This window comes from Echiichthys vipera (genome assembly GCF_963691815.1).
Source record: "Echiichthys vipera genome assembly, chromosome: 5".
NCBI classification, from domain to species: domain Eukaryota; kingdom Metazoa; phylum Chordata; class Actinopteri; order Perciformes; family Trachinidae; genus Echiichthys; species Echiichthys vipera.
This window is the reverse complement of record NC_139830.1, coordinates 22762434-22783700: the sequence shown is the minus strand read 5'-3', so window position 1 is coordinate 22783700 and position 21267 is coordinate 22762434. Positions and strand designations below refer to the sequence as shown.

At 39.0% G+C, this 21267-nt stretch overlaps 2 protein-coding genes across 5 annotated transcripts in view; one reads left to right on the top strand and one right to left on the bottom strand.

Moving 5' to 3' along the window:
• Positions 1-21267, bottom strand: part of LOC310947473 (neuronal acetylcholine receptor subunit alpha-10-like) — a gene marked incomplete at both ends in the record, with an annotated part of 167853 nt that overhangs the window by 10517 nt on the left and 136069 nt on the right. The window lies entirely within an intron of this gene.
• stim1a (stromal interaction molecule 1a) overlaps positions 1-21267 on the top strand; it is a 28920-nt gene that overhangs the window by 1324 nt on the left and 6329 nt on the right. For all 4 annotated transcript variants that reach the window (XM_083914259.1, XM_083914260.1, XM_083914261.1 and 1 more), the window contains exons 2-10: positions 440-572; positions 3657-3787; positions 5504-5618; positions 7195-7306; positions 7738-7853; positions 10784-10961; positions 17281-17458; positions 19408-19575; positions 20528-20628. In XM_083914259.1, coding sequence (XP_083770385.1) covers positions 452-572; positions 3657-3787; positions 5504-5618; positions 7195-7306; positions 7738-7853; positions 10784-10961; positions 17281-17458; positions 19408-19575; positions 20528-20628 — 1220 coding nt within the window. In that variant the 5' untranslated portion in view covers positions 440-451. The remainder of the gene's footprint in view (positions 1-439; positions 573-3656; positions 3788-5503; positions 5619-7194; positions 7307-7737; positions 7854-10783; positions 10962-17280; positions 17459-19407; positions 19576-20527; positions 20629-21267) is intronic.

Here is a 21267-nt window from a genome sequence, read left to right as displayed (position 1 = left end):
AAATGATCCCCGATTTCCAGTTAATTCCTATAAATTCCCATGGAAAGTTTCTAATTTGGAATATTTTCAATATTATCCACCTTAACTTCTCTGGAAAGTTTCCAGACATTTCCTAGAATTTTCCGCCCCTTTGCAACCCCACTTGCCACAGAAGTAAAAAGAAAAAAAAAAAAAACTTTCAATAGCAGTGGGGGGAGTCAGGTGGGGCGCCCTTAGGGAGGTCAGGTCTCCTCCTGTCATTGCAAACTTTGCGTATTATCACCGCTGTAGTTTAAAGTTTTTCATCCCTCAGGGCCCCTACTGGCCTGGGCCCCAGGCACGTGTCAGCCTTGCCCGCTGACGGCCCGCAAGTGGCGCCTCTGCCTAAACAGAAACACTGCAACTTTGTTGTTGTTAGGATGATCAGAATTGCCTAACGACTCTCCTATCTTCTTTTCAGCACAAACCAGTCATGGATTTCAACAAATTGGTGATGTTGTGGATATTTTGCTTGTGTCTCGTTGGAGAAAGTTGGACTGAAAAGCCAAGTTCACCTACACCGGAAAGCCAGATTGTTGAAAATGGGGTGTCAGGTGAGTAATCAATAATGGTACTAAATTGTCATTGCATTTTAATAATCTATTTTTATTCATCTGATAAGCTAAAATGACACACACTATAGATTAGCAGTTGTACTATTTCTGTCTGTACATCTTTGTGATTGTAAAGACACTAAATGCAGCCATGCTTAGAATAGTCTGTCTGACATTCTCCATTAAGCTCTGTCCTCCAACTTAGATCAAGCCACCTACAAACAGGAGGTAATTGATCTAATGGTTAGTGGAGCATGCGAGCCGGGGTTTAATTAGTTTCTGACCCAGGTAGTAATAATCAAGATGTTAAATTATTTCCAATAAACTAGTATCAATACATTGTAAATATTATCTTCCCTACAATTATCTGTACAATATATTGAACATAAATTGTTATTCTGCATTACAATTTAATTAATTTATTTTTATTCTTTTTGATGTGGGATTCTCATAAAAGCATACTACTGCAGTGATGAACTGCACTACATTACACATCATATTTTTTTTTATTTTTAAAAGATTGATTTAAAGCTCAAACATGTTGAGTGAATTTAACAAGCTCCTCTTGTCTTGTTATTTTCAGACTAAATCTAATTTAAAAACACATTTTTATTAACTAGCCTTTTTAGCCCACTAATCCCTCACATTGCTGTTTATTGTTGTTGGTAAATCCCCTATGTGTTTCTTATTACTTTTACTAAGACTACAAAACAAACTGTATGCAAGTGTAAGAATACATATCTGTTTACAAAAGTCATAAGTGTTATGTAATACTTATCCTGACTTTATTCACTATACTTTTGCATTGTAAGTTGGCAAAATACACAATACTACAAACTTAAGCAGTTGTGATCTTTCATTAAAACTGCTGAACAGTGTGGTTAAACAGGAACTGTTGACATATTGTCCAAGTTGCTCACACACATTTTGTGTTTGAAGCGCATTTTTACTTTTATTGGCCATGTGTTGAAGAAAAATATATTTTTGACGGTGATTCTTAAAGCTTGACGGGTCTAAATTCTGAATGGCGATAGGACATTGTAACTGCTGCAGTTATGAAGTAGCAAAGTTATGGAGTGTGTTCTTCATGCAGGCACACACACAGAATGACTTGCGTAACATGAGCTCTTAAAAAAGGCTGACTGGTATGTAAATATCTTATCTTGTGTCTCTGGAGGTTTGCAAGCCAAATGAGAAAAAGGGCCAGGTTGGGTGTATGAGAGTATTGCAGGTGGTAGGCTTCCAGTAGGGGAGGTATCATTATTTGTTTAACATGGTGAGTGTGAAGGAGTGAGAGTAATTACCTTTTTGGTATGTGGCTTTGCAGGTTCTCTGAAGCTGAATGCTTGGCTCAAATAGGTCATTCACTACACGGAAGTTCATGTTGTGCTTCAAGCCTTCCTGGTTCATGTAGAGAAATATAAGGCACTATTCGCCAACTACAAAACAATTCATGGACATATTCATGGACACCCTGACCATTGCAGCAATCAATCTTTGACATAGTTTACTTTCTGTTTTGTCTCTAACCGTTGAGCCAACCTGTCATAACATGGTTCTGGGAATAAAGAAAACATGGTTTGGTTTAATAAATGAATCCATGGGAGGAGGCATTACACTGTTAATGCCAGCACAATGCAACCGAAATGCCTGCAGTTGATTATACACTTTTGTGTGGGTGATAGTAATTAATGATGACTCCGTATCAATTTAGATATATGGACCTGATCTCGCCATTCATGAAAGGGAAGTGAGTTTGATTTTGCTCAATGCTACACCATATTGTTGTGAGGCAACATAAACAATATATGAGTGACTGACAATTTATTTAATCCATTTTTTATGTACATGCACATTCTCTTTGGTGAAAACCAAACTTAGGAGGTGCAAGCCACTTTTTCCTGTTGGTGAGCAATAACAGTCTCTTAACCGTCACCTTCCTCTTTTGTGGTTATACTGCGATGAAATACTCAATAACACATGTTTGACATATGGTTCTTATTTAACTTAATTTAAGCAGGAAAACGGCTTCTCTGAGATTATAAATCACAAATGTGTCCAGGCTCAGATAGCAGCAGCAAATATAACATAGAGGTTCGATAAGACAGACTTAAATTGATGAATAAAATATACACTGTTGGAGATTCAGGGGCAGTTGTCTTGTAAATTCCCTTCAACCATGCTGCTTTAAATCAAAATTCACATTACTGTTAGGAGTAGTGTAAAAGGGCATGGCAGGCTACCTGTGCTGAGTGTCTGCAGTGCATGTCAAATAAGGTTTCCTCTCAGTGGAAGTGGTAGCATTATCTCAGATCTGGTAGAGGATCTCTAATCCCTCAGGAAGGAAAAGGAACACAGAGGGCATACATGTGTCACTAGACCATTTACAGATGCTAAATCACATGATAATTATCATAGAAAAATACATCTCTGATTTATCTATAATTAATTGTGGAGCCCTATACATAGAAATCCTTACAAGTTACAGAAGCCTGACAGGCAACAAGTTGAATACAGTTGAGCAACATTTAAACTAACAAACCCAAGTTTTATTACATTAAAAGGAACTTTAAAATCCAAATTAACGATAAAAAATGTTATTGAAAGCCTATTATTGTTTTTAAAGCCGATTTGCTTTGGGACCTGGCCTGTTTGTCATGGTATTTGGCTTCTTAGTAACATCCCCACATTGCGTGGAAGGCTTTACATAAACAAGGCTTTGTCTTCAGTCAAGGCATTTTGAAGTTCGGTTATATTAGAGAGACAGAGAGAGAGAAAGGGTGGGTGAGGGTAATCTTACTGGGGACTTTGCACTCTGACTTTTCTGCAAAAGCACAAACGATTGAAATTAATGAACTTTTGTGGTCATTACAGGTTCAGTTGAGGTTAAGAAAGATATATGTTATATATATATATATATATATATATATATATATATATATATATATATATATAAATATATCTGAGAACAATTTTTTTTTTAAACTGTCTGTCTTAACAGACCTGGTTGTTTATATTTTAAATTGAAAACATTGTGGTGATCCTTGTGTTAACACCATCTTGACTTGACTGTTTTTCCACCAGATTTTTGTCGCATCGACAAGCCACTATGCAAGGATGAGAATGGAATCCTCAGCTACGAGGCTATACGTAGTATTCACAAGCAGATGGATGATGATGCAAATGGCAATGTAGATGTGGCAGAGACAGACGGGGTAAGTACTTTCTGCCTAAAAAGTCACTAACAGCAGCTGATGCTCTGTTTTAGAGGGTATTCTGGTTTGTACAGTCACAGAGTTGGTCTTCATTCAGTCTGAGAAGGCTTACAGGTGTCATTGCTGTAATCCTGTACTCTGACTTGTCAAAGGATTTACTGCTAAGAGGGTCAGTTTATCATAGTCCTGTAATGTCCTTAACTGACTCTGAGTAACTGGAGGATTTGTCCTGTTTGCGCTCTAGTGCCCCTTTTACTGAAGTTTTCGTCAATAATTTACCCAATTCACATTAATTGTTTGTTTTGGTGTAAACATTGGTGTTGCCACATTTATACAAACACAATGTAACGAGGGATATTGGTGTACCTTTAATAGGACTTGGTGGTTTCTATTTTTGAAAGGCATGACAAATAGTGCTAGCTGCTATATATAAGTATAATGGAAGCACATTATAAACAATTACATTATTTCACAGCTGTTTGCGCATCAGCATTTGAGACTGTTGCTTCTCAGGCAGTATCTTTAAGGCACCAGTGTCTGTCATCCATTTAGCTCCCATCCTTGGCTCTAGTCTAAACTACAAGTTGCGGCCTTCAGGAGGCCTCCTCTGGAGCTTCATTTGACTTTATTTCAGGCTGTTGCATGTGGTTGAGACCAGACCAAAGCCTTCTCTGCTTTTAGAAGAGGTACTTGGCATGCAAATACCCCAGAGGCAAAGAATAAAGTGCAGTACAGTAAGAAAGCACATTTGAAGTGGCTTTGAGCCGAGGAATAGAACGCTTAAAATGATTAAGAGGACTTCAACGCAGTAGCCTGACTTCCTGGTATTATACAGTGATTAAATAAAGAGAATAGCTCGATTTCTTTATGCCCAAGATAAAAGTGTGCATCTGCTTCAGGCCTGGGCCACATCATACAGGTCCTGCTAATTGATAAATACATTTTCAGGAGTGTGATATTTCACCTGCAGTACAGACCATCTCTAGCCTGTAGTGAAATCCTCCCACACAAACTTTTCAAGAAAGAATCATGACTTGCTACCTTCCACCCATGTTGCGTGAGTTGGCTTTTGTGGGAGTGCGAGATGTTATGTATGTGACTTAGAGCCTACATTAGTGGGAAACCAGTAGTATGGTTCCATTGGGGGGGTCGAATTCAGAGTACCATAAATTTTGGTTTATGTGCCATTATGGAAAGGCTACTGTCAGCAGCCAGTTGGCTTAGTTTAAAGCAAAGACTAGAAACAGGAAATGGCAAGCAACAATACTTTGTAATGTAGAATAACTATTAACACCAGTGAGGAGGACGTTCTCAGCTCTTCCAAACACATATATGTCATATATGGTTGAGATATTTATATTGTTCCTTTAACAGTGAGTGAAGAAGCAATGGGGATCATAAAGACTAGAGTAATAGTTAAACGGGTCACAGTGCCATCCAAACCCCTCAACAGAAAACACCATTTGAGAATGTTTTTGAAATTTGTACTACCCATCTCAGAAGTACACTCAGTGCTGGCATTGATTCCTGAATTAGGTGAAAGGAAAGTTCTGTATGCTGAGAATGTGTCAGTAATGGAGCTAGAATTGCAGTTTTCTAACAAAGGACAATTTGTAAGATTTGTGGTCTATTCAGCGTTATAACTATTTTTTTCAGTTAAAAACTGAAGGTTGGATTCTTTGTAACCACTAAAAAAACTTCTTTGTCATTCTGCAGTTCCTGAGAGAAGATCTAAACTACCATGACCCCAAGGCCAAGCATAACAGCTTCCACGGGGACGACCAGTTCATCAGTGTGGTGGACTTGTGGAACGCATGGAAGGGCTCTGAAGGTATTGCTTTTATTCGTTGATGTGTACTGTGAGTACTGACAGTTTGATATTGGACTTATTACTTTAAATGAAACACTCCTTGTGACTTTAATTTCTGTGTCGGTCTACACAGCAGTTTGTAAAATAGCCAGTAAATGATAGTTTAAGTGTTTCCTTGTGACTGACAGAGTGGGTCACACATTCCCCCTGCTTGACCTTCTCACTTGTCTAACAAAGGAGCAAGGCAGTTGTTCAGATAGCATGTCAAGCAAAGACCAGTCTACTTATCAGCTCCAGCCAGTGGCAGAGCAGGACATCATTGACTCTTGTCAACACAAAATTCTCATCCACACTCTCACTTCTTTCTGTCCTATCTGTTTGGCGGGGCGGGACTCTCTGAGAGCACTTTTCATGTGCTGTATCTGGCACCCATGTCTTTTCACACAGTTTTCCCTGGCTGCGTTTCTCCCCTTTTATGCTTATAGTACTCAGGATTTTCTGCAGAAAATTTGTTGGGTTGTAGGTCTTGTTTGTGCGATATAGACTTCAGACTCTGTACTAAATTGAACAATTATTTATTAAACACTAAATATTACGTAATTATTAACAATGTGAAAAAGCAGGATGACATTCGACCACCAATGCAATCTCAGTCTCCTCCTGGTGGCTTTTTGGGAAAATGCGTATTTGTCACGTAGTGGGACAGGTGTGTTCTGGATAGTTTAACAAAAGTGTAGTTTGGTAATTGTTCTGAGTCTACGGTGTGAACATGATGGTAACAAGGTCAATACTCTAGCCAATCGCTAGCAAAACAAAGCGCCTGAGTTCATTGCCTCAACCACCGCCTCGCTGTTGAGTTCTTCAGCTCTGTTAACTAACGCACTAGACAAAAGTTACCTGCCATTAGCCAAGTTATTAGAATGAGACCAGCTCGCTCCCAACTACGGTTTGGAGCGTGAAAGCTGTAAAGGTAACATGCTACTGTTCGGACACATCACACGATTCGGAGGCATATATTTACTAGGTTTTAAAAACTTGTTTTTTTTCTTGAATGTGTTCTGCAGAGAAGGGAGACTGTCATTGTTCACAGTTTTGAATGAAGTTTTGTATTGCTTAGGCAGACGCCAAAGCTGTAAAGAAACGGGAAACACTGGTACTGACTTATCCTGCATTGCGCTTTCTAGACAAGGCTCTGGAGATTTGGAGCCAGGGAACTGGGTTTCTCTCCCCTGCAGGCGCGTCTGTCTGTCGGGGTGGCCTTTCATCAGTGCATCAGCACTCGGCAATGTAACCCACCTGACCTGTCTTGAAACACAGTGTACAAAATGTTCTTACAAGACCACCTGGGAGAGTGAAAATTCCTGTATGCTATTCTTCATATTGCAGTATACTGTATATAGCAGAAAAAAATGTACTGTTTTTTTCCAGTCTTGGGCAGCCCTTATGAAAAACCGAGTACTAATGCTTCCTGACTGCACCTTCTCTGATGAAGATGTATTGGAGTAGCCATGTAGCCTTATCAGTACTGATCTCTGTAGGTATTGGATGAATAAGAATCAATGAGCACTGTAACGATATGTTTTATTTTTCCCCTCAGTGTATAATTGGACAGTGGATGAAGTGGTGGAATGGCTCATCACCTATGTGGAACTGCCACAATATGTGGACGCCTTTCGTAAGATGAATTTTAATGGAAGTGTCATGCCAAGGTAATGGATATCAGGACTTTTCTAACTTTTTAAAATGAAAAATGTGCTACAAACAAGTTATGATTTATATAAGGCTTTATAAAAAATTGAATACCTCAATGAAAATGGTAAGACTCAGTGTACTTATGACAACTGTTATGCATAACGCTGGAATGATGCCAACACGAATAACTGACTTGACACAACTTTAATTAATTAAAACTATAATTTCCATCACTCTCTTTATAGGTTATCCCTATTCTGATCAGTCAGTTTTATTTTTTTTTATTTGGTTTCCAGCAATAAGTTTATCTAATGACCATTAGTGTTTTAAATCAGATTGGTTAGATGTAGAAGATTTGTCAAGGGGTCACATTACACATTGCCCATAATGGATTACATCCTTTTCTCCTGATTCCTTGTCCCTGAAAACTGTGTCTGTCCTCTCTCAGGCTTGCCGTAAAGAACACCACTCTGACGCTCTCTATTCTGAAGATTCTGGACCGCAGCCATGTGCAAAAGTTGCAACTCAAATCTTTGGACACTGTACTCTTTGGAGCGCCGCTGAGTATGCAAAGTTCTTTTTCATTCCTGTTGCAGCTCTGATTCACACTCTCATTCATACATCAGTAGATTTGTTCCAGATACTTTAAAAACCCTAACTAGAGATGGGAAGAGATAAAAATATGTCAACAGAATTGAGTAAGATTTAATGGCAAGACTGAAATACTCCACTTACCTCGATGCAAGTTACTATTTTCATTGAGATACTGATCTTGATGCTGATATACTGTATAAAAACAGTTAATCAAAACAGATTTGGAGGATTCTGCATCCTTAACAGTGCTACGTGCACCAGTTATGCTTGGGAGTTCTTCCAAATGAAAGGCAATGCTTACTCTGTAAATATGTTGGAACCGGTTATTTTGCATAAACCTCAGAGAGACATAACACACCTTCCAAATGACCAAGTCAACAATTCCTGTGACTCCCTCATAGAAAAACAGACTTTATTCTCTTGAACTGGAAGACTATTACTTTCAAAGTTTTGAGTTTACCTACATCCATTACGCACATCCTAACCACTGTTGTATGCCGCTCTCATTTTTCATCACCACCTTGTCCCTGTGATGTTGTGGTCGGGTTTCGTTTGCTTCATGTATTTATTTATTTAGTGGCTTACTTAGTGATTTACTCATTTTAGTCTGCCCACCTTTGACATGTAGGGGAAATCAACCTGTATCGCTTGCAGGGATTTGGAAAGTGAACTGAGAGGTAGACCATACTGCTCTGTATTCCCGGCACTCCTCTCTGCGTATTGAGACAAATAAACACACCACTCATCCTCTTCCTTTACTTCTCTAGTATCACTGCTCCACTCCACTCCAGACAGTAGTCCCTCAGGTTCTTTTGTTTTTTTGTTTTTTTCTTTAGGGTTTGTTACACCACAGTGGATGGGGTGTGTCTATGCTGTCATATCTCTTGGCAGTAATTTAGTTTTTTTACAAAATCCGTGTTGACATTAGATTGCGTTTTCCCAGAATGACTTCCAAAATTCTTTTTTCATGAAAGACATGTTTGTAGTCAAAAGCATAGTGAAAGCGTGAACGCTGAGTGTTAACATTTTGAATTACTAAGCTAAAACCTCAGTTAAAAAAAAAAATCTGTACTATGTGCTGTGAAATATATAATGGTGCACAGAGATCTCCCCAACCTTTGCTTTTGAAAAGTGAAATAAAGTGAAAGGAAGGTTTATTTGGAAGAAGAGTGGTGGTGAGGGCAGATATGTGAAAACTTAATAGAAAGAAGTTATTTGCATTAGAAAGAATTTGCACAGGCGGATGGTGTGCAGTCATCTGTGCCTGGCATGTGTCATTGTGGTTGTGTGTTGTTAGTCACACCCGAAGGAAGACTGTCTGTCTGGCTTTGACAGCCTCTCAAAGCTGGGGGTCCCACTAATAGTCAGTCTAACTCACTGTATATAGGAGCAGCATTTTAAGACACATCTCACAATGGGTTGATCCTCATCTCGCAGACAGTTGTGAAATAATAATGACCCCAAACAGATATCCAGTTTTGAGGTTAATTAAATGTCACTTTCTGCTCTCTTGGTGGTATTTCTGAGAGGCAGTAAATGTAGTGTGCTACTTGGGTGATGACATACAGAGGGTTAACTGTTTCCTGTTTTCCTGTTTAGGACAGATGGTATAAGAGCAGTCTAGAATTAGGACATTATTTTTCATCATCTAAGAGATAATGCACAGTGTTTCCTTTTTATGCATCTGTGCTTGTGACAGTGCAGACCCAAGACAAATTTAGCACACATTGAGTTAAATATCATGGCCTCATTTTGGATGGTCACCCAAATATGGTGGTAAAGAGATAATGAACTGCATATACTGGCCAAAGAGCAGTGGTAAACGGCTGTCGCATATATTTTGTTTCTCACTTTTGGTTTGTTACTTTGACACAATAGCAGGCGTAGCCGCTCCAAGTTCCTTGACTCTGATAAACCTTTGTTTGTTCTGGACTTTATAAGCAAGTCTACAGGAATATGCACAGCCCTCCTGAAAGATCATTTAGCACAAGCTAGAGACTTAGCGAAGTGCTTTTTACCATATAGAGGGTTGATGTGAAAACTGATGTGTGCTGTTGGATCCATGGTGTAATTTGGCTTGACTCTAGTTCAATAGCAGCCAGTGGTACAGGAACATGTTATTAGGCGCAATGTCCTACTGGTCATAGCTAAAGAGAAAAAAGTCTGTACTGACATTTTCTTCTAATTTTACTTCCTTTTTGTCTCTAGGAAGTAAACGTGTTGCTTTTGAAATCTCTTTCCTGCACACCCCTTTGCAGTTTTTTCAAGAACATTGCTGCATGACATCATCAAATGACAAATGGACTTATTAAACCCAAACGTAGTTATGTGTTTAATTTTAAGATTGTAAAAGTTCACCTCACTTGAATCCTGATCTAAATCTAATCTCAGGCTTTTAACAAATGGGATGGCTGCCTTCTAGCTGCTGTGACTTTTAATAGCTATAATCCCTTACAATTACAACATGACAGCATACCCACACTTGGTTATTATTAGGATTTGAATCATACCTCCTCATATTTACCAAAATGTTATAGTTGCCATTGTTTAATTTTCACTGCATGTTTATTAGCATTGACTGCCCAGACTGAAATAGACAGTGTTAAGCAGGCTGTATTGCGGTCTTTTGCGCTAGGTCTCTCTCGCCATAACCTGAACTTGTGCTACTGACTATTTCTATTTGTGTCACTCTACAACACTTGCCGTATGGCTAGGCTATGTTCAAGCACCATCTTGACACCACATCCTTGTGAAGCTTGCTCATTGTTAGCAGCTTTATCTAATGATCTTGTTATACAGTATATTGCTTGGTTAAAATACTCATAAAGGTTTTATCTAATTGTTTTGATGTTTATTACCATGCTAAAAATGTAACTTCTCTTCTTTTCTCTGTCTGTTAGTGAATAGACATAACCACTTGAAGGACTTCATGCTGGTAGTGTCAATAGTCATAGGCATGGGTGGCTGCTGGTTTGCCTACATCCAGAACCGCTACTCTAAGGATCACATGAAGAAGATGATGAAAGACCTGGATGGCCTGCAGAGAGCTGAACAAAGTCTGCATGACCTACAACAGAAGTGAGGGCTTTTACCATCAACCACACAATACATTTTGTTACACACATTATTTAGGGACAGGCAAGAGTTGTAAAAATGACATGAAGGGGGATTGATTCCTCGAAGAGGAAAATCTATTTTTAGAAAGCGTCTTCCGTGTCCTAACGGCAAACAAGCGTCTGACCATCGAGTTGCATCATCATTCTCTGAATCTGTTAAGTTTGCACTGAATGTGTGGAACAAGTTGTAAACAAATGCGTTTAAAAATTCCATTTCCCTTTCACCAGCTGACTCCCAATGTGTTTAACAAATGAGGAGGCAGCACCTTTACCTCTCATGCCATCTTCACAACCCTGCACACACGCACGCACGCACGCACACACGCACACACGCACACACGCACACACACACACACACACACACACACACACACACTTACTTTCCTCTGAGACTCCTCTGGTCTTACCGTATCTGGTCAGTGGTGTCATATATATATATATAACTCAAAACGGCCACATTGTGCTGCACATCTCTGCATTGTAAAAAAAAGAAAGAAAAAGATTGGTTCCTGTATAATGGTGAGGAGTTGATTATTCACCCCATCCCTAATACCATTAGTATCCACATAAAACACAGCATTATGTGTGGCACAAGCTTTATTTTGTCTTTTGGACAGTTTTGGAACATCAAATCAATACATTTATACTCACCATCTTCTTGTCTACTCTGTGAGCTCAAACACTACTGTAAATTACTGTATGTCATAGAGTGTGGTCTATACCTACTCTGTAAAGTGTCCTGAGATAACTTTTGTTATGATTTGGCACTATAAATAAAATTTAATTGAATTAAACTAACTTCAAACTAGCTTTAACTAGAGTATAATAATAATTATTATTATTATTATTAGAATAATTATCAAAGTTAAAACTAATATCAGCCAGTGTTGGACTAGCAATGCCATTGATGTCGCTCTCTGGTTGCCTAGGTAACGGAAACGTCACACTCAAAGCTTCTATCTCATTGGTTGCACTTATGAAAGGTCAGCGGGAACTAGGTTTGAGCGCAGAGGCAGAGAGGCAAATCTGAGCGCTGCGCGCCGGTACCTTGGGCATTGGATGCTGCCACCTCTTCCATAGGAAATTAATGGAACAGCCGGCACACAGCACTTTTACTGTGTATTATGTGTAGAGGCCTTCGCTGTACACGACATTCTGCTGTGAACTTAATATTGAATTATTTAATCATTATCAATTGAGAAAATTCTGACATTGGAGTCAGAACCTAAACCACATTCTCACTCCCTAATTATAAAGCCTTTGGTCTGTGAAATGGCACCCCTGCCCTTTTTCCTGAATGTTTAGGGTTTATTCCACGTCATAACTTGCACAGGATTGCATGCACAGAGCCACACTGTTCTAAAAGAGGAAGTGAACAACTTGAAGAGCTGAACTATGGTTGATTGGACAGATTAGACACATTACTGTATGACAAGGTTTATATAATACATAAGCATGAAATGCTGAACAAATCACCTGTCATGTCATTTGTGGCTCATAGGGTCATTTTTTATTTGGAGGCTTCAGCATCCGACTTAAAAGTTAGCTGCAACACAGCATTGACCAGCTTACTTCTTAGTGCAGTGGCTTATCTGTTTGAGCTGTTCTAAACTGTTGGATAAATACACCAAGCTTTACTTTGAGTGGTTGCGATCAGTCATTGACATGGAAATGGACTATTTTTACGGGCGTTTGGCATCATTACACTGCTGAAAGTTCAGTAAATATCCGATGCTCCGTAATGCAGGACTTACAACACGGTGAAATCAGACAAACACTGTTCATCTGAACACAATGGGCACTGACCTGGATTAAGCAGTTCCCGCAAAACAAATCTAGTGAGTGTTTCAGTATTGCATAGATTCTGACACGGGATACTCAACCTGATGTTTTCTAGCTTAAGAAGTCAGGCCATTGCTGCCTTTTATGATTACATGTTTTAAAATCAGATTTTTAAATAAAGCACTCTAAATAGATCCAAATGCAGTGTCACAAGGAATAATTGTATTGTTGTAAGACAAATCGAACTATTTTGGTCTTGTTAATACTTCTAGGAATGCTGCGAATGTGCTTTCAAGCGTGAACTGTCTCCTCTTATTTCTTAAAGGATACTCAAACACAACTTAATCCCATTCACAGGTCAGGTTTTTTTTATATACTTTTAAAAGGATAAGCTGTTACCAAGGTGCACAGATATCATCAAATTGTCTAAATTCACAATTAAATGGCATTTGATCTTTTTCTACAGATGTTTTGCATCTATAATTCCAAATACTTCTGATTTTAAAATACCAGCACATCCAAACATGAAAAGTTATTGTTCAAAAGCGAGCTGCCTTCACTGTAGTTTTATTATTCTACACCGCCGATGCATTTAAGTTTGAATTTGAAAAATTGCAGCTTTTCTATCATTGAAAGGCGGGAGCATGAGAGAATTCTTGCCATAGATGTGTTGGTAATGTTGATTGGAATGTTGATGGACACCTGCGGCTGTTTGCCATGAATTTAACCATTTAATGCACTCAGCCTAGAAAAAAGATTAATCTTCTTGAACCAATGATTTGTCCACATAATATTTCATAAAATCACTACTGTATTTTTCGGATTAAAAGTCGCTCCGGAGTATAAGTCTCACCAGCCGAAAATGCATACAGTAATAAAGAAGGAAAAAAACATATATGTCGCACTCGAGTATAAGTCGCATTTTTTGGGGAAATTTATTTGATAAAATCCAACACCAAGAATAGACATTTCATCTTGAAAGGCAATTTAAATTAAAATAGAATAGAGAACAACAGGCTGAATAAGTGTACGTTATATGACCTATAAATAACGAACTGAGTACGTGCCTGGTGTGTTAACGTCACATATTACGGTAAGAGTCATTCAAATAACTATAACATATAGAACACGCTATACGTTTACCAAACAATCTGTCACTCCTAATCACTGAATCCACTGAACTCTTCTTCCTCGGTGTCACTTCTGAACAACTCCACCAACTCCAAAGGTAGACAATGCGCCGCTTAGCTCAAGCATTAGCAGGTAGTGTTGTGGTTTTATGTTATTGCGTGACTATTGTAGTGCGCATTGTGGGTCTCTATGATAAATATCACACACGGAGGCGAGGCTGTAACATGTGCTCTTTTAGTAGTCGCACAACTTCATAATACACATACAGGAACAATCAATCACCGCACACACCGAGTGACACAGTCATGAACAGTCGAGCACCGAGTGATTTTGACTGGTTGATGTGTGTGTGTGACGATTGCTGATATACGCCTAGTCTCTTATGTGACTGAGATAAATAATAGCCCGGGCTATTATTTGATATTTTACGGTAATGTGTTAATAATTTCACACATAAGTCCCTCCAGAGTATAAGCCGCACCCCCGGCCAAACTATGAAAAAAACTGCGACTTAAAATCTGAAAAATACGGTAGATTCGTTTTGGAATGTTTACACTGTGGTCAAAGTTGAATTTAACCTTAGGTGGATTTTAAAGGAAAGCAGAGCGAGTGTCCAAAATGGAAAGCATTTAATGTCTGGGGAGCAGTGACAGGTGTGGCCACATGATTGCATAACATTCCTGTCTTGATGCTTGGAGACATTGAACAGGGAGAGATGAGCTGTTGTTGGCATCACAACGTCAGTCTATTATAATACCCTTATTACCCACATGAGTTGCTCTTTGTATCAGCTGGCTGTTTAAGGATACACAGGATGTTAAAATATGATATGCTCTGATGAAGAGCAAATAGACTCTAAAGGCTGGTGTATCCGGTACTTTCTTCCGGACTTCATCAGGGAAAAAAGACTGGCAGGTTTTGATCATTTAACAGATCTTTTATTACATTTGTAACTTTCCTTTAGACAGGGCAATGAACCGCCTTTGCAGGACCTGGCAGTCTTGTTTGGTTTCCATACCAGAAAGTGATGGTTCCTGTCAGGACACGCTTGATGATTCAGCAGTAGAAATTCCTCAGTATTTGAGAGACTACCCAGAAGTTCCTGTGCATGTATATTTCATATATGAGGTGCATTTCTTTATTGGAGCAGTTCAATATGGAATTGCAAAGTATTTTTGTGGGATTTACCTGTTGAATTCTAACCAAAAGACTACTAATTGACTGCTCCAATGGCGACAAACCATTGGGGTCAAACTCTGTCCTTCTGATAGTCTCTGTTTCCTCTGTAGCTTTATACTTTGATCACTTGTGAGAAAAACCCTGACACTGACAACTTTGAAGTTGGCTCTGACATTCCATTCATGCTGAGCTAATTGCTCATCCTTAATTCTCTTCTGCAGATAAAACCAGATAGCTACACGTAAAAGGCATTGCAAACATTATTCAGCATGTTCTGCAGGTGCCCATAACTTAGAAAGGCTAATTGTAATATCTTGTTTGTTGTTTAAATAGTCTTTGGAATAGTCCTTTCATGTTACAGTATACTTTTAACTGCTGTAATTCAGTAGTGTGCAACCACATTTAAATCTAATATGTGTTGATGAGAGCTTGGAGAAAGGACGAGCAAAGAAATTGTCCCATAAAGCATCATCATTTTAAAATACCTATTCATTATTCACTAGTCAAGCTAACCTATGTATCTACTGCAGAAGACCAAGATTCTCAGACATGGTGTTAAGCATTAAAGTGTTCTAAGTTGACAGTCAAGCACTGGCTGTGGGAAGGAATATTATAATGTAGGTCAGTGTGACTAGCAAGAAGACTCATAACTACATGTTTTCAGAGCTGAGAGAGAGAGAGAGAGAGAGGTATGGCTTATGTCTGTAGTCATGCTTTTCTTCGTGATCCCTGCTGCCAGCTGCTGTCTTTCCATACCTTTAAGCAGATCCCGTGGTGGTATCAAGTAGCCTAGCCCAGTTATGGCTGCCCTGTTGGGAGACAGTGCGTGGAGACATTGACTGGAGCTGGATTTCCTGTGTGCCTTTTACAACGCTGATTGACTCTGCCTCTGCCTCACTGGTGGGAGATGGTGTTAAGCATGACTGCTTAACATGTCAGCTGCAGTGCTTATTCACCCGCATTTGGACTGGGGTGTGGTGTGCAGACAGACATCCTGGAAAAGGACTGGCGACAACAACAGCATTGCATGCAATAGCCATTAATAAGTAAATACGTTTTATTTCAACGCAAGGGAAGTATAAGGGAAGAAAGAAGTTAAATGCAAATATAGAATATTCGCATATAAAACATTATGGGTTAATCAATTTTACCGTCCCCTGCAAAGTCTGCAGAGACTTTTCATCCTGTGAGCCCTGCAATGGAGGTCAGGTGAAACAGTATTTGGCATCTTCTTGCTTGGCCAGTGCTATTGAATCTTTGCTAGAGAATGGCAGAGGTCAAGGTCGAAAGCATTAGCAGGACTGCCCACCAGCCACATTTTCCATAGCTAGCAGTCTGGATCACCTTTCATTTCTCTGCTCCCTCTGCTGTTGTTTAGCCCGACAAGAGAAGAGTGCTTCTCCCTAGTGACTGAAATCTAGTTCTGCTTCTTACAAAATAGGATTTTTTTTTTGTCATAATTTGTAGTATCACATATTGGAACTTGGGAATTCCATTGTTAAAGCTGCTTAGCCAAATGAGGGACTGTTCAAGTGACAGTCCATTGTAAGTATTTTTACCTGGGAGCCAGGTACCACATTAGGTTTACAGATCCAATAAAACTGTTTATTTCTTGGTTTAAGTGGTATTAATTCATATTATATTTCTCCCTGTTAATCACAGTTATGCTGAGGATAAGGGCTTTTACAGATTACAGTGACTGCATAAATGATGTTTAAAAATAATTATGTCATGGTGACAAGCCCATCTTTAAAAGTAGACTTTTTTTTTAAGAGGCTAGTCTATAAATAACCCCCACACAGATCAACACTATGATACTACAGGAGCATTGGGTACCACACTGTACTGTTCTAAAGTTACACGATGGCAGCTGTTCCATTCTCCGCTCTGCTCCCTCTGATGTCAGTTTATTGTGAGCTGCATAACAGCTGACCATGGCTCTTTGCTTTCTACATGTTACCCATTGTTTCCGGTGATTCATAGCTGATGCAAATCCTACATTCCACACATACATGACACTCACATGCTTACACGTCATGCCTGCCCACAGAAAATGCCTACAGACACTGGCACCTACTATGCTATTTTTCCTTTTGTCTTAGAAGCAAGACATCAGTGGCTGATTAAAATGGCCAAACTAAAACTATATGAAAATAATTGTTTGTCTTTGTTCCTCTTCTTGTTCTCAGGTTGCAGATTGCTCAGGAGGAACACCGCACAGTTGAAGTGGAGAAGGTGAACCTGGAGCAGAAGCTGAGGGATGAGATCAACGCAGCCAAGCAGGAGGCCCAACGTCTGAGGGAACTGCGTGAGGGCACAGAGAATGAACTGAGTCGCCAAAAATACGCTGAAGAAGAACTAGATCAGGTACTTTCAAAGTGATAAATGTGGAGTAGGGATGCACCGAAATTAAAATTCTTGGCCGAAACCAAAAATGAGGAAACCAAGGCCAAAAAACGAAACCTCGAAAGAAATTATTATGCCAATTAAGTATCATTGCATGTATGGCTATGACTGTGTACTAACCACTAATATCAAAGCATTGCAATTCAAAGAATTAATCAATTACAAAAGTATGAACATATTTATTTAGCACTACATTATTACAATAATGCACAATATAAAATAAAATTCAAAATAAAATGTTTAACTTCACCCCACTCATGTAAAGCCTAGGCCTATAATAAAAAAAACATAAAGTGCTTTTAAAAATTTTCTCTGTAGGACTACTACAACAAAGTGCTTTCAGAACAAGACTGCAACTGCTGGAAGATATAACATTATCAAAACAAAGATTGTTAACCGTAGGTCTTTAACATCAACAAATGCACCAAGAATCACAGTGAAGTCTGTTCCTCTTCTTATCGAGAATATGAGCTGCAGCACTGAACAGTCTCTCGCTGTCAGTGCTTGTGCATGGAGCAGACAAGTACTTGCGTGCCATCTTTCCCAGATCAGGAAAGCGGCTTTTGTTATTTCTCCAGTTGGCAAGAGGGTTATCACTTCTGGAGATGGGGACTTCAGACAGATAACCATCTAACTGTTGAGCAGTAAAGCTTGTCCTCTGCCTGACATTTGAGAAAGATAAATAGGGCCAGTGCATGAATAAACATTTATTTCAAATAAAATAAAAAATGTGTCACATTGTCACAGATCTCTTGCAGGATCTCATTTAACATATTAGACAACGAGGGTGCATGCCCCTCATGTGGTGCAGAGAGACGAGTCCTTTTTTCTGCGCTCTGCTCTTTCGCCTGCGCTGTGCCCTTCTCCGTCTCCAAGTGGGTTCTCCGCATCCATCTTGGCCTGGATCATTTCTTGTGCGCGCTGCTTTGTTCCCACATCCAAGTAATGATCTTTATAACGCGGATCAGATAAATTAAACCTGACGTGGAGAAACTCTTTGCAGATGCACCTCCTCTTGAAATTTCAGCATTACCAATTGCAAATCGCTATCCGTGGGTCTTTCTCAGATGTATTGAAATACGTCCACACCGCAGACATGTTGGTGCTTATCCAGACAAGCCTGTGCTAACCACGGTTTTTGTTTGCGTCATCACAATTTTCTGTTTCGGCCATGTTGTTTTGGTGATAAAAGTCATTTTCGGTGGCTGAACATTCGGTGCATCCCAAATGTGTAGTCTATAGTTCAGCACAAAGGAGAAGCACTGAAATTGAGTGAATAGTGTGAACTTCCAAGGTGGCAACTGCACAGTATGTTTAGTTTTATCAGATTCACACTGACTATAGTATAAATACGCCCACTGAAATCTTTGTCCATTAGGAATTTGGCAGGAACAGCACAGCAAATCCCACACAAGTAAGTAAAACACATGAGTATATGCTTGAAGGACTATCATGGTGATCTTTGTCACAGTTTGTTCATTCAAAACACGGTGATAAGTTAGAAACATGCAAGGCTTTCAGGTCCAGCATAGTTTCAAGATGCTTTGAGTTGTTCAGTGGTTTGTGGCACGGACAGTCACCACTTACTAACACTCATTCAGGAGGCAAGTGTCGACATCCATCGGCCCTTAACTATAAACATGGTTTTAATTATCTTTAAGTTTTGGAGTATGTAGGATTAAGACAAGTCAGTCTGTGGTATGTGTGTAATAAAAATTTGACAGCTTACAGGGATTGAGAAAATAATTTTCTACAAATTGCGTGTTTGTGAGTGTCAAATTGGTTTAAAAAAGTAGCACATCCATAGCTTTTCTCCATAGTAATCTTGCATTTTGAATACAGATAATATAAAGTTCATGGGTTCTTGTTTTTTACGTGTTAATTTACGGATGTTTTACCATTTGCCGCAGGTGCGCATGGCGTTGAAGAAAGCAGAGAAGGAGTTGGAGTCACGGAGCAGCTGGTCACCACCAGAGTCTCTCCAGAAGTGGCTGCAGCTCACCCATGAGGTGGAAGTGCAGTACTACAACATCAAGAAGCAAAATGCTGAAAGGCAACTCCTGGTGGCCAAAGAAGGGGTAAGCATGTTAAAACCTGAAGGGGAATACCATGCTGTTTAAAAAATTCATGTTAATTTCCTTGATTTGATTTTAAATCTATAATTTATATTCCAAAGTACCGATTTTACACAGTCACCAAGAACATAAGAGTTAAGACCAGCCTGTCCATAATATCTGAACCTATGCACTTTAGTTAATGCAATATAATGATTACAGTAAAATTAAAAGCAGCCTCAGTAAGAAATCACTATTAAAGTGAAACCGCAATATGTTTTCGAATACCAAGGGTTCCCATGTATCCTGAAAAACCGTTGACCAATTTTCCAGTCACAGAAAAAAACATGGAAAATGAGAGAAAAGCAAAATGTCCTGGAAAATGATTTCAACAGTCCCCCTTTTCCTGTAGATGAGAATTAACCACTTGGCTATCTATCAAAACAAATAGCATGCCATCTGGGCTAAGATATTTATAGATGAGAGTATTTTGAATAGGCCACTATGTTGTGTAAAGGTTCACTCATGTCACATGGTAGCACATGCAGGCAAACCCCCAGAAAAATGTGAGTTACATTATTATGAAATGTAAATAGTAGACATTGGCTGTTAACTGTAGCACTTTTTTATTATATTATTCTATAACCAATTTTACCATAATTTCTAAGCATGTAAGAGCTGATTTTAAAGATAAGTTATAGCAGTAGACTGCACATCTTTTTAAAATCAGACTGTCACAGAAAGGTACTTAGTTGTGTATGGCACTATTCAATACAGTACCCATACCTGGATCTCCACACCAGTTAGTTGGACCAGTCCCAGCCTGGTCAGAAGCGTACATGAACTGATGAAGTCTCTTGGATGAGAGGTGAAACGTCTTCCTAGACAAATTACCAAGTCCAGGTGCTTTTGACTGAAATTGCTTTGGGGATATTCAATACAGTGAAAATAAATGTTTGGTCATCTGTTTTCACAGGCAGAGAAGATAAAGAAAAAGCGCAACACTCTCTTTGGGACTTTCCACGTGGCCCACAGCTCCTCTCTGGATGATGTGGACCACAAAATATTGGCAGCAAAGTAAGTCAGAGATTGTATTATTGGAATATTCTTCATATACGTTTAGAAAAAAAGTTTTATATGTAAGAAAAACAGAAACAAGTGACTTACAGTCTGTCTTAAGCAGTAACAAAAGTTGGATGCAAATTTCTATTAACTGGTAATTCCCATTATGTGTTAGCATTGAGCTAAAACCTGTACCTTTGGCTTCGTAAAGGCTTAGTTTTTTTTGACTTGACAGCTTGTAAAGACATAGTTCTGGGTTCTTTACTCTCTTGGTAGTACATATCACCACACAGCAGCTTTTAATCATTTTTCTGTCTTTTGCTAGCAGTCAGAATTTAGAAGGATGCACCCTCACACAATACAAAAACAGTGGAGAGCGGCGTGTCCCCTCAGCGGTGGACAGGGGTTTCTGTCTCTGTGCACGATCAAGCCATGATTTCAAGCCCTTCCAAAACATATTAAACGCAAAAAAGTGTGAAAAACTGTTCAATGCTTCAACTCCATAACTCAGTATTACATGAATTACAGTCTTTTCACTTGTTGACAACAATAACAATCTTTTTCTGACATGTATAATCTGTTTTGAAACAAATCTCTGAATTTACTTTACTTTAAGCCCCATTTGGACATTAAAGGGAGAGGAGAGGAATATAT